This window comes from Aotus nancymaae, unplaced genomic scaffold (assembly GCF_030222135.1).
Source record: "Aotus nancymaae isolate 86718 unplaced genomic scaffold, 86718_ANA_hifiasm-v0.15.2.pri h1tg000010l, whole genome shotgun sequence".
NCBI lineage: Eukaryota > Metazoa > Chordata > Mammalia > Primates > Aotidae > Aotus > Aotus nancymaae.
The window spans coordinates 44,057,547-44,072,434 of NW_026988421.1; the positions used below are offsets into that span (position 1 = coordinate 44,057,547).

The window sequence follows — 14,888 nt, forward strand, 5'->3', positions numbered from 1 at the left end:
AGGCCAGTAAGGAACAGAAAAGAGAACCAGAACCCAACTTTTGCTCTATCTTTAGATGATGTATAAATTTTTTAACCTCTGTGTTATATTCTGTCCTGTCTCTCATTTTTGAGTGGCAGATGAAATTTCTAGGGTCACAGGCTTGCCACTAAAAAAAGGAAGGAAAATGCCATGGGAACTATCTGAAGCTTATGAAAAGATGAATTTACTGGACTGATTTTGATGAGGAAGAGTTTTCTTTCCTACAGTCAAGAAGAGAAGAATGAGAAAGGTAGAATATTTGGCCGTACCTGTGTAAGAAAGTCCTTTTAAACCTTTTGAATTGTTGAATTTGCTCTTTACTAAGTAGTTTCTTTACATACAAAGGGGGTATGCCTACACCATTCAAAAATAATGAGATTTTGTAATGGACTTTTATTCTAATTACTGCAGAATTCTCTCTTCATTAATACCATTCATGTGAAATGGTTTTTAGTGTAGGATAATGTCCTCTGAAGGGTGGATCATGTACTGCTAGTATATGGATTAAACTTAAAATTAAAAATATATATGTATGATTTTATCTCCATAGAAATTTGAAAATAATCAGCACACCAAACCTGAGTCGTTATAAAGATTATTGCCTAGATAAAACCAGGTTAATTTTAAAAGGAAAGGAGTTAATTTAATGTCAATACTACGAAATGTTAAATATTACAGGTAGCACAACAAATAAAGGAAAAATTATGGAATCAAAGTATAAAGGCCTGAAGTTTGGCAAACACTGGAGGAGCATTAGTTCCTTTCAAACAAGCTAGCTCTCTTGCCAGGCATTAGGCTTTTCTTCTGTAGACTGTGGGTAGGTAAAGGAGAAAATTAGAAGGGGAGAAGTAAGTCAAGAATGGGCTGTGGGCTGGGCACGGTGGCTCACGCCTGTAATCCCAGCACTTTGGGAGGGCGAGGTGGGCGGATCTCCTGAGGTCAGGAGTTTGAGACCAGCCTGGCCAAAATAGTAAAACCCCGTCTCTACTGAAAATATAAAAATTAGCCAGGCCTAGTGGTGGGCACCTCTAATCCCAGCTATTCTGGAGGCTGAGGGACAAGAATCGCTTGAACACCAAGGGGCAGAGGTTGCAGTGAGTCGAGACTGTGCCACTGTACTCCTGCCTGGGCGACAAGAGTGAGACTTTGTCTGTGTTACTGTGTTGTCTTTTTATATCTACCCTGATTGTGTTAGGTGATGAAATTCTTAGTCTACATAGGTATGACTTGCAAAAATATATGTATTTTTTCATTTCTGTCATGAATAGCACTTTTTGTACTTGCAGATAACAATGTATACCCAGTATACAGTGTTCCCTTAGCCTTTTTCTTCCTTTAGCATTTCATTTTCCAAGTCCTTTGTCAAACATAAATGTTGTAGCACCTCTTTATCTTCCCCCAACCCTTGTAGTTTGTTTTTTCCTATAGTGAAAGTTGCAGAGCTGGGAAGTAGATAAAACAGTCTTGCCCAGGTCACACAAGATGTTTTAAATAAAAAGATACCACAAGCAGAATTAAATAATGTCGAAAGGGCAAAGTAATTCCCCTCTTCAAGGGAGAATTTTCAAGTATGACTAGAATTTTGAAGTATGAAGCATGCTGTAGAAAATGTACCACTAACTCAAGTTTTCTTTCAGATTCAAAATTACGTTAACACTGGAATTACTGTGGTTTACTAGTAACACATTTGGAATAATATTATGTTTGCCTGTTTGTCTCTGTCTTTTCTTGTTTCTTTGGATCTCATCTCAAATCTTTTCAGTGGTAAATTTAAGAAAATAATGTACTTTTCTTAACTTACATATTTTGTTTCATTTCTTGCATTGCCTCTTGGCGACAACAGTGTTTTAATTGGTAACTGCATTTTTACAAATGAACCTAACACTCCTCTTCACATTAAAAATGCAACAAATGAAGCATGAGAAAGAATTTTTATAACATATTTTTCCCTTCTCCTTTTTAGATGGTAAGGTTGAAGTTACAAAAGAAGGTGTGAAGTTGTGTACCATGGGCCCAGGAAAAGTGTTTGGGGAGTTGGCTATTCTTTACAACTGTACCCGGACAGCGACCGTCAAGAGTAAGGCTATTTTCATATTTTTAAAATAATTTCAATGTCTTTTTCCCTAGGCCTTTGAGATATTGTTTTAAATGCCCATTGATTTAATCTTTATAATTTTATTAATTTGTATTTTATTTTTTGCCCTGAAATATAGCTGCTGTATTTTTTTTCTATGAAAGGTGATTGTTAATAATCAGTTTTGTATAAATTACATTTTCTTGCTGAATTCTGAAGATTATCCTTTAATCAATAAATTCTCATAACTAGGATTTTAAAAATGATATAATTTTGTAAATTAGAATCAAATAAGAGCAAGTCCTTTTCTTTCTTTATAGCCTCGGGATTATATTTAAGAAATTTTTACATGTCTGTCTATTTTGGGTTATATTCCTCACATAAATTCTGCTTGTTTACTCAGTGGTTTAGAAAAATTAAGAGGAAAAATGTCCTCCATCTCATTCAAACATCATTGAGTAAGATATCTCCTGAATTCTAAAACTGCATCTGAGTATATTTTTGCCTTCAGCTGCTCATCAAGCTGTATATTATAGCATTTTTCTTTTCTACTGATTGAGCTTATTTTAAATCAGGGCAATAAAGCAGCTTGTTTCCCTAATTTTACATGTATGTGTATATATGATTTCTCTAGCTACTTTTGTTGCTTGGTAGAAGCAGCTGCAATAGTTAGAGGAAAAAAGATTTTTAAAAAATCTGCTTCCTGAGTAAGGATATAATGACTGTATAACAAACAGAGCTGAATTCAAAAGTCAACAATGTAAGGTTCATTGCATCTTTAGGCAAACGTATGTATTTTATGTTTGAAAAGTCTTTCTGACACGTTTTCCTGTGGTTGATTTCAATCACAAATTACTTTGATTAGGTTTTGTCATTTAAAAAAATGCTATTGGCAAAATGACAAGTACATTGTGAATTTCAATTAGTTTTATCTGGATCTCACGGACTACTTTTTGTATTAGTTTTTCTCCTTCAGAAGTACAGCATATAAATGACAATACAACAATGAAATTGGATTTTAAAACACATAAGAATGCATGGCCAGCTGGAATCCCAGAAATTGTCTTACATGTCTTATTAGTGAATCACCTTTTTATTTGTTAGATTCACTGTAACATCAACTGCAAATGGGCCCCTTTTAGGATGAGTCTTCCTTGGCATTTGATTCTTGATCTCTGAAAGCATAGGACTCTTTTGATTGATAGATGCTGCCATGTTTTTACTTCATGTGATCATTCAATTACATGACTCAAAGAATGAGACTCAGTGAACCATAACAGAATCTGCCACAACTTTAACTTACTTAAAAGAACCTTAAGTACAATAGTCACGGCTCCATTAAGTGAAACAGATTTTATAATTATACTTCATTTTCATGAGAAATACATTCCTTTTAAGATTAAAAAAAAAACCAGAATAGTATATTTTGATATGTGAGAATTATAAGTAGAATTTTTGTTTAAAAATTTTTAAAACTTTAAAATATTTCAGACTTGTACACTGCTTGATACTTTAACTTAATTGAAACTACAAAATTTCCAAAAGCCAACAGTTGGTAATAACATGGTAGTAATCTTATGAAACATGGAATTTTTTATTAAAGAAATATTTTAGATAGTCTATTTAAATGAATTTTACAGCAAAGATATTTACTAAAATGATTTGTTTCATAAACATCAGTTTTCTTATTAGGTTTCCATATAATGGTGTTCATCTGTACTAACATCTATCGTACTCATATTTGGCAAATAGAAATAGACACTATGAATCTAATTCAACAAGAAGAAACTAGATGTTGAATGCAAATTGTAAGCCTAACTCTTTGGGGGTCAGAACATCCATTGTCAAAGGAAATGAGTAATGGGACATGTTCTTCTTTAACACAGACTCAGAGAAAGCTCCAGAACTCATCTGTGCATGTGTGTTTGTTTCTTCACAGTGCCTACTTAAGATTTAACAGTTATGTTGACAAAAGAGCCTAGAACTGGTTACGCGCAAATATATTCTGCATTTATAGGTACAGAGGTTTTGTGCACGAATCAGAAACAACATCTGTGAGCAACTCTTGCTTCCAAATGTTGCATAAGCACTATGAAGTATGAATAATGATTGTTTCAGGACTTTTTGTCCTGTCACCTCTGCTGTCTAGGGAGATTGTACTTGTGACTGCAGGCCTTAGCACCATTTTGTTTTCTATATGTTTAAATTAAACCTTCAGGATGGATATGTTATGATTCTAATTAGATCCCAGTGTGGATGCTACTTTTACAGAATGACTACAGAATATAACTCCCAATGCTGTCTTATTCTTTACGTGTGATAAAAACATGTCTTCAAATTTATTCGGCTTTTAAGCTTCACTTATTTCTTAGTATTCAAGATTACATCAACTTGTCTGTCTTTTCCTGTCATCGTGTCATTTGGAGTATCACATGACAAGAGTATTGACCATCTGGAGTATCATTCAAAGTGGATTCATCCACTTGGGTGTAATAGTCTAATTCTGAGGGGAATGATTTTCCTACACAATAGCTGATCTATTCATGCCTCTTTCTTTATTACATATCTTGGCTTTTAACCTCCTTAACATCACCCACCTTCCTTCATGATTGAAAATGTTGATGATGGCAGCTCTGTGGCTCACACCCGTAATCCCAGCACTTTGGGAGGCCAAGGAGGTTGGATCACAAGGTCAGGAGTTTGAGACCAGCCTGGCTAATATGGTGAAACCCCGTTTCAACTAAAAATACAAAAATTAGCTGGGCATGGTGACTGATGCCTGTAATCCCAACTACTCGGGAGACTGAGGCAGGAGAATCACTTGAACCTGGGAGGTGGAGGTTGCAGTGAGCCAAGATCGTGCCATTGCACTCCAGCCTGGGCAACAGATCAAGACTCTATCTCAAAAAAAAAAAGAAAGAAAGAAAATGTTGATGATCCTTTCTCTTTTCTATTTTCCTTGATCAGCCTGAAAGTTATCTGACATCTTAATGCATTTTTATTTTCACAGTAATTAAATTCTAGGCAGCATTCAAAAATTTTTCAATGTACATTACTTGTTTCTTTTTCAAGACAGAACTTTTTGCAATTTTATCAGGCTGTGAATAAATAAATTTCAATGATGTCACCAACTAATGAATATGATCATAACACCTGTGGGTTTTTTCCCTAAGGTTATCAAGAAGTAGTTTTCTTATTAAAGCTCTAGTTTGACATATGCTATAAAATATGATTATAAGCTTGTTCATAGTGATCCAACAGAAAGAAGCACCATGGTAGTTTGAAGCAAGCTTTTTGGTTTTCATCTGGGAAAAATCAATTGGCATTCTTCTGAAAATAAATAATATTTATTTTCAGTGGTTATCATGATAGCACTAGGAGGAAGATCTGATAGCACCAGGAAGAATATTTTTTAAAAATCAAAACCACAGTGATATAGAAAGAAAAAATCCTGGTATGATTCAGATCTATATTCATAGTCTGCTCCTGTCTTATAAAATAACTATTGATTTTTCCCTAGGCAATAAAGAAATAAAAATATTTACAATTAGCATTATATTGGAAACAAAAATCTAACAACAGTCTTGAGTGTGTTTATGGCTTAAATAGCCTCAAGTTTTCTTGATTAACTCTGATCTGAAAATGGCCACTTTGTATCTTTCTAATCACAAACATTCCCAATGGCATGGGTAAGGGAAAAGAATCACTTGTTCTAGTTGGTTTCCACAGCACCAATTAATGCTTCCAGTATTGTTTGATTGTTTTTTAATATTTTATCTAAATATTTTGACATTGTATAGTGAAAGGAGTTTTACCATCCATTTTCAGCCCCACAGTGGCAGGAATTTCTGACATGTTGTTTGAATACCCCTTGCTTACTCAGTCCCCACACCTGGAAACAGATCATTATCATGTTTTTCTAAAGTGTCACTCCCGGTTGTGATTTCACTTTTACTACTCTCACAGCTATAGCAGTATCAATTTGCACTTACCCTGGGCCTTGCTTCTATGCCCAAGGTTCTTCAAAATAACAAAAATGGAGAAATGGAAGTTACTGGTAACCTAAAAGGAAAAGGCATTTTGTTTACAATGAGAGGAATTCAGTGACACATACTGAACTGGGGGTATTTTTGCCTGTACATATTAAATTGAAGCCCTGCTTCTCTCACTTTGAGTTTCAGCTCATGGTACCTCCAGACCTTTGGTAATGTATTATTCAAATGGTCTCATTCAACTATACTCCAGTGAAACCCAATAAAAAGCACTTTTTAGGAAAACATCTTGATGCCAGGTCAATAGAATCGCCACAGAAAGTTATCTACAAAGAACGTCTACAGTGGTTGTGGTAGATACGTTATGACATTAGTTGGGTAAAATATCTAATTATTTCTTATTAAATTGTTAATAACAAGTATTTAAATTTTTTTTTATTAAAATACTTCATTACTAACACAATAGAGCCTAAAAAGGCTCCAAGAAATCTGACAAATTGATGACTTTCACAGTATCAGGTAAAAAACTACGTTTGTCCTTGATTTGAATATTTTTAAGTTTCCATACTTAAACTTTCCTATTAGTTAAAAGGAAGTTGACTAAGATATTTTACTAATTGTCAGACATTTTAAGAACAAAATTTAAAGGTCTGGAGTTTTCTGTTTATGGAGTGAAATGGCTTTACATTTCCCTGCAGCTGTTTTAAGCATTACATTATTCAAACTGTATCAGAAAAATCTGCTGACTGTCAAAAACCTAAATGATGAATGAGAAATAAATAATAGGAGATTTGACTGAATTTTTTACTCTAAATACTTTTACATGCTATAAAAATAATGCCTATACCTAACACCTATGCTGTATATCTTATACATCCATACTATGCTTTTTATTGGTAAAGGAGCAAAAGACACGAATGCAAATTTTTACTGTTAATGAAAAGGAGTCATTGATGAAGCTCTTATAATACTGAAAACCTGGGAAATTTCCTAAGATGCCTAAACCAAGAAATAAGCAATCAGATACTTTTTTAGAAAGTATCATCGTAGAGCACCATGAAGTATTAGATTCATGATAGATTAGATTCACATGTGAAAATAAAGCAACACTCTCCATCAACACAAACAATTGCTAGTATACTGTTATTGCCAGGTTTTCATGAGCACAGGTATCCAGGTACTGTCATGCTGGCCGTGCCACAGCAAAAGAGCCGAAGAGATGACTGAGCTAATGAGACAGTCTCTGTTCTGTCTTTGAGAGGTAAGTTAAAGAGATGCATGTTTGCTTTCTCCCAGTTCAATACATGCTTTTTACAAGAATCCTGAGAGAAGGAGAGAAGACACAATTAAATTTGGGCCAATGATGACTAGAAACATGACCCTGGTTGTGGAGGGATAGTTCAGTGACTTCCCAGGAATTTTATTATCATGGAGAATGAAGCAAACATAGTACATTTTGGCAGCATGTGGGGGAAGTTGATACACTTGTTTAGTGAGTTAATTAGACAATATTCTTCTTAGTAAAATTTTCACTGTATTTGTCTATTAAAGAATACTGTGAAATTAGTAACATAAATCCAATTATCCAATTATGTAATCCCTGAGAAATAAAGTTCTTTAATAAAGGAATCAATTCACTAGGTACCAATGATGCTACGTAACAGACTAACATGAACAAATAGATACACAAAAGCTATTCATTAATCTCATTTTTTTATTGTTTAAATAGATTAAAATGAATTTCAGAGATGAGGCAAGCATTATTAAACTATATTTTCTTCTACAGTTGAGAAGATTTTTTCCCCTAAGCTTGATGGAAACTGTTACAATCAAAGTATATTTATAATTTATATATAACTACTTCCCAAAAAAGTCATGTTCAATTTCTATATTGACCAGGCTTGGTAGAGTCACATATTAGCAGTTCTTCTGAGACAAAAATTACCTCCCATAGTCAAAGAAAGACAATAAACTTAATTCCTTCTTAAAGCAAGATAAATTATTCTCCCTCCTTTAATTACTAAATCATCAAATACTTGCAATATTCTCTATTTCTAAAGAATAGTCAGACTTTAGCTGATGGGGTGTTATGTTTTAAAGATCCCAAATAATTTACTAGAAAATCTAAACAATAGGCAAGAAACACTGATTGTTTTTAGCAGTTTTTGTTATTTTATCCTGCAGAAGCAGCAGTTTTGCCACAAAGACCTGCACCAAAAGAAGCTCCCACACTTGTAAAGCTTGAGTGAGTTTTTGATATAATGAATCTTCATTCATTCATTTAACAATTTGCTAAGAGGCATTTTTAGTATTTATTCAACTGATTTGAAGAATAAGAAACAAACTGGTAACATAGGTCAATATCGTATTTTCTGTAATTATTTTTCTCAAAGGAAACCTTCCTGCCTATAGGTCAGGGTCAGGATGAATTCCTAATGAATGTTCCCACAGTAATAATAAATAATAAAAGCAGATAACATTTGAAGACTATGAAAACACATGAGGCTCAGAGCTTTGGGGATGGATGGTGTTGTTACCCCCATTTTATTGCTATAGCAACTAAAGACCTAAAGCAGTTAAGCGACTAGTCCCAAGTCCATAACTAGTGAGAAGGAGGGTCGTAAGTCTGGCACTACTTGGCCCAGGAACATTAAATTGTTTTCCCAGGGACACACAGCTAGCAAGTGGCAAAGGATGAGAACCCAAGCCATATGCTTCTGGACGCAAATGCTCAGAACTATCGTTCTCTTTAATTTTGGCACAGGTCGGTTTCTGTCTCCTCCATTAAACCTGTCCATCCTAGTCCAGAATAATTTTTCTCTCCTTCCAAATTTCTCTATTTCTCTATGTTTTAAGTTTTGTCTGCAATGTTTCATTTTACTTTTAAGCACAAGTGTATCTATAAGACTACTTATATTGGTCTGAGAACTCCGCTTTCACAAAAACTTAATACAGTATGTTATGATATAAATTTTTTTTAAATATTAGCATACAGACCCATGTTAAATACATCTGTTATAAAAGGATGAATTCTGTAACATAATGATGGGAAGGTTATAAGTTTAATGCCTTAGAGACATATAATGAGCAATCAGAACCTATTGTAGGAGCTAGTCTTTGTAATGCATTGAAACCCTTATGGATGTTTTATGAGATGAAACTTCATGGTTCAGTGTTTGAGACACTGCTAAGTAGCTACTTTTTTTTTACATAAAGTCTGTTCATAAATTTCTTCAAAGTAGGAATTCTGAAAATTTCAACAGCAGCTAAAGAATGACGACTAGGAAAAAAACTATTTTTTGTTATACAACAAAATAAAAGGATAAGGTAAGTCATGACAAGTGTGTTTGCCTTTATTATCCCCTTTAATTTCCTCTGACTACTGAGGAAATGTAACCTTAGCACTTCGTTGGTGAATCTGAAATGCTCGCTCTGCTTATGAGATGTTCTTTGTTGACTAAATTTCTAAGTTATCATGATAATAATGCTTTATAATTTACAACCTGTCATCCCATGCATTATGTAATGTAATCTTCCAAATACCTCAATCTCGTAGATCAAAGAGGTTATCTGTGATTTTCCAGATGGGAAAATGCAGGCCAAAATCATGAAGTACATTAGTGTAGTTCATTAACAGAGACTCTGATGCAAATTTAGATAACAGTAATTTAAAGCCTTTGCTATAAGCACCTCTCCTTTACTCCTCCTGCTTCCCACCCCCATGTGTGGACTCCTGAATAAGGCTCTTAATATGCCTACTCCCTATACCTAATGTGTGAACTCTTGATAAGGGAATTTCAAATGTTTACCCTAATGTTTCTCAAAGTGTGGTCCCTGGAACAGCAGTATCAGCGTCACCTAGGCCCTCACTAGAAATGCAAAATCTCTGGCCCCTGCTCTACTAAATCAGAAATTTTGGTGGTGGGTCACAGCTACCTATGCATAACAAGGCCTTCCAGTAATGACCCTATAGTTTGAGGTCTGATGAAACCCTATAGGTGCCCTATTAGTGTTAACCTACGTATATGCACACTATCATATGCTTCCAATTGTCTATATTGAGGAATTTAAAAGAAAATTACAGACACTATAATAAGTAGTCAGTGTTATTATTGGCATCACTGCAGCTTTTTTCTTGTTTTGTTGCTGTTGAGCAGAGATATTTAAGGAAAGTCGCATTTTCTACTAAGAAGTAGAACACAGCCTTAGTAGAAGAGTACCAGCTTCATACACATTATTAACATATTCATTTGAAGGATAGTGAGAAGTAAAATTAAAAGAACAGATTGAGAGGGAGGGAAAAATTAAAAAATCATGGACTGTTGGGCTATGTTGTTAACAAAAATGACTTTTAGATTTATTAAACTTGACGGCTAGGATGTTGTTGGTAGAAAAACAAAGAAAGTTTCATTTAATTTTTTATTGTTCTTTTTCATGGCTATGAGTATAGTTTGGATTAAGTGAAAACAAATATGCATGGACATTTTTAAGAAAACAACTGAGTTGATAATGTCTTCCTACGTGGAATATTTCTCACTAATGTATTAAGTTCAACCTTTGGACTCATGGTGGAAAGGTATTTTGTACTTTCAATAGGTGGCCATTAACTTAATTCATAGTGTTATCCAGGTAGTTCTAGGTGGGTTGCATAACTCTTTCCTTCTGATAATTAGAAGATGAAAAGACATCCATATATCACAGTCATTGAGAAAGAAATGGGAAGTTCCTTGGAATTGAGACCTGTAGAGATCTGAGGCCTGGAGTGTTGAAGGATATAGGCAAGGAAGTAGGCCAGTCAACATTTGCAAGAATTGAGTTTTCAGAGTGAAGGTGACAATAGATCTTAGTAAATATTGACTTCTCAGAAGGCAGATGAAAAAGGATTCAAGAAGGGATCTGGGGTAGCCGAACATTTTCCTTTAAAGCTAAGTATTCTTTATCACTTGTATTCTCTAAAGGAGAAACAGTCTGCCTCACTAATAAATATTCACTTTATACCCTCATAATTCCTCCCACTTCTAGAAGAGCAACATTTTATTGACCTGAAAGTATGGTAGTCTATAACCTTCTGAGTGGCATCAAACAGCATTGTTTAAACTATCTTCCTAACTGGATTATTTCTTGTTGTTGCTTTATTTCTAAAGTAAAATCTTATAGAGTACTTCTGTTTATGACACTTATAAGAACAGACTTTCCTGGTTACAGAGTAGGGGAGCAGCCTCCAGAAGCTCCACCCAGTCGCCCTAAATTCCCTTGCTATTCATTCCCTCTCATTCTTCCCCCTGGATTGAGTTCTTCTCTGGAATTTTTGAGCTCAGGTCAGGTAAAATAGTTTGAAGACCACTTTTCTACTTGAATCCAGGGTTACTCTGCGTACCTAAGTAATGGTAAAGCTTCATCAACTGTATACTATATATAGGCCACTTGGTTATGTGTAGAATCTGTAACCTTTTCAGTAGTCCTGCACTTTAGGTGCAATTGCATAGGTGAGACAACTGAGTTTTAAGGAGCCTAAGAAACTTCCTTAAAGTCACACTCCTGGATTTCTAAACTGTATCTCTCCTTGACAGTCACCAGTGAAACTTTGAACTATATCATCTCAAATGTTGTTTTTGGCAGTTGACATATGAAAATTGAATTTCAGATCTGCACTGTCATTTATCAAGAATTTCTTAGACTCATACCAAATTCATGTGAAGTACCACTGAACTCTCTGGGGAGCATCACAGGGAAAGAGGGCATGGCCCTACAATTAAGGCATTTATAATCTAGTTGGAGAGAAAGGAAAGACAGAAAGATTACAAGAAATTCTTGGCAAACTAGATATAGAGAAATTTGGAAGGAGAGAAAAATTATTCTGGGCTAGCATGGGCAGATTTCATGGAGGAGATAGAAACTGACCTATGCCAAAATTAAAGAGAAGGATAGTTCTGAGCATTTGCGTCCAGAAGCATATGGCTTGGGTTCTCATCCTTTGCCACTTACTAGCTGTGTGTCCCTGGGAAAACAATTTAATGTTCCTGGGCCTCAGTTCTCTTACCTTCAAAATGGTAAGGACTCACCTTATGAGTAGGGCAAGGATTAAAGAAGGGAATGCCTGTAAAAAGTGCTTAGTACAGAAACGAGCATAATGCAGTCAGTAAACACTTAGTGTTCTGAAACAGTTGTTAGCATCACACCTGATGCCATAAAAGCAAGAAATAATTCTGAAGAGAGTTGGAACTTTCATCATTTGCAGAACCTGAGGAACTAAGAGCATAATTTGAAACCCACAGATAAAGAAGTATAAGAAAGGAGAAGGGCCACGCTCCAGAGACTGGAGGCCCTGGCAGGATCCCAGACCATAACTTTTTCCATCTCAGCCCTTACTTGGGGAAGTTGGTTCATATGCATACTTTGAATTAACTTGTACAAGAGACACTGACGTCAAAACCAAACCACAGGTAAGAACAGGGCAGAGATTGAATGACAGAGGCTGGGCATGGAGTTCCATGCTTCTATTTGGAGGTATGACTTTGGTCTGTGAAGAGGTAAAGGATGCTTATCTGGGTTGCTCAATAGTCCTGTTGCCATGACTTCTCTCCTGGCTAGACTTCTTAGGATTTCATGAGAAGTGTTTGTGTATTATGAGTCTGCGTGTGCACAGACCTGAGGATGCACCAAGTATACTGAGGCCTTGGACAAATTATGAATAGATGGCTATTGAGCATGCCTTTAAAATATTAACTATTTTAAAAAGTACTACTTCAGACAAATGTAGATTGTATCTTTAGATGCAGCCTGGAAATTCAAGACTTGCAGTGTCCAATTCATCTGTCTTCTTTAACTGACTTAAGGAAGAACCTCAATCGATAATCACCACATTCCTTCTGGGTAAAGTTGCTGGTGATGGCCATAATTTTTATAAGAATGCAAAACTGGCCCCCTAGAAGATTCAAGTTTCTTCCAGCCAAATCCTTGACCAGATAGATAAAATCATATTTTATAATTTTAAATCCTTATTTTATAGATAAAATCCTTTCATCTATATTTTGGTTTTAGTGATTCCCAGTTTCCCTAAAATTATAGCTAACCAAGTTCTTGAAATTGTTCATATTCATTGCCTTTCTTGTTATTTAATACTGTGAAGCAAAAATCTATCAATTTAACTGGAATTTGTCACTGACACACAGCCAATAAAAGTTATCCATGAAGCTTAAGCATAACATGAAACAGAGTGAGCTACTGAAAAAATAAATGGAATTCTCACCAATGTGAAATGGCCCAATCTATGTGCAGTCCAACATGTAATACATGAAGTTTTGAGACTACCAAGTTATTAAAAGTTTAAAAGTAGAATTTCTGAAAGGCTAAATACCTTCTGAAACTCAAATTTGAGTTGGAAGAGATCTTAAGACATCAAAAATCAACTCCCTTTGTCTATTAGTTTATGACTAATAAAAATAGAAATGAGCTCTAGGTGTTTTTGGGACTCTTTAAATACATCAAGATACCTTAAGAGTCTCAGAAGCAAAAGAGAGAAAAAGATAAAATACTAAATGAAAGATACAATCTTTTATTTACTCGTTCTCTGAATCTCCTACTTGTGCTCTGTTTTTTCAATCAGAAAAACTTGAACCATGGACAACAGTAAACAATGATGAAAACGGCAGAATATTTTTCTATATAGACTGTTTTCCTTATAATTATTTGAATTTATTTAGCATGCCTTTTAAAATTATAATTTTCTCATCATAAAAGTAATGTGTTTATAAAATATATACATGTAAAGATTTTTAAAATCACTTATAATCCCACTTTCATAATATCTGCAGAAATCATGGTGTTTCTATTTACACACTTAAGTTTGACATTTTGGCCTTCACTTTCTCTTCCTAAATATCTAAAAAGGGAAAGTCATACAACTCCACATTTTAATAGTTGTGTTCAGTTCTACATATTAGTTGTTTGTTTATAGTTGGTATGTGCTTTTGTTCTTAAGGTTTTATTTGGGGTCAAAGTGGCTGGATTTTGTTTTCATTTTCTCTTTGAGCTTTTCACTTAGATGAAAGCTTATTAGTGTGCTTTTTCTTCTACTCATCTTCCAATTTTTTTCTATTCATTTTTGCTGTTAAAAATGGTTTCTTTTCTACTCTCAATGTGCATATTCTCCTTGGTCCATGCAACTTAATAACTTGAACTGGAATATTAATACTTTGTATTCATGTTTCATGAATACTTTGAATTGGAAGCTGTTATGCATGCCCTTTATTAATGGGGCTGATTAAATTGGAATAGCAAGTAGTGATGAGAGAATTGGTGTCTTTCTAAAGATATGTTCAACAGTAATACATGTCTAGTGGTTGACTTGGCACACCTTCAGAGCATTTGAATTTTAGGTTTCTCCCAATTTTTGTGATAACGGCCTGGCATTCTGTTTTAGGACTTAGATGTTTCACTCAGTTGAATCACCAGTAGCTTAAAATTTATGGAATAATTATATTGAATGATTTTAATTGCTCAGCAGAGCCATCTCAAAAAAATATTAAATGTTGGCAAGCTTGATTTATTTACAACTGTGTCATTAATGTCTCTGAGCATTAGTTAGGTAGGCACTAGATCTCTCTTCCACATGAGATCTTAAGGCATATAAATTAACGGCATTTGGGTGAGCATATTTGCACTGCTTCTCCTATAAACTGATTCTCCATTATTATTAATGTCTGAGAAAACGTGTTAGTCCATGTTTTAAGCTATCTGGGAAAGTTTTCAAATTTTAAAATATATTTCCTAAACTGACACCCACAGTACAGGTAAGCTGG

At 34.6% G+C, this 14,888-nt stretch overlaps 1 protein-coding gene across 2 annotated transcripts in view; it reads left to right on the top strand.

Annotated features, from left to right (window-relative positions):
* Positions 1–14,888, top strand: part of PRKG1 (protein kinase cGMP-dependent 1) — a 1,342,437-nt gene that overhangs the window by 490,544 nt on the left and 837,005 nt on the right. For both annotated transcript variants that reach the window (XM_021671726.2, XM_012467589.2), the window contains exon 3: positions 1,985–2,098. In XM_021671726.2, coding sequence (XP_021527401.2) covers positions 1,985–2,098 — 114 coding nt within the window. The remainder of the gene's footprint in view (positions 1–1,984; positions 2,099–14,888) is intronic.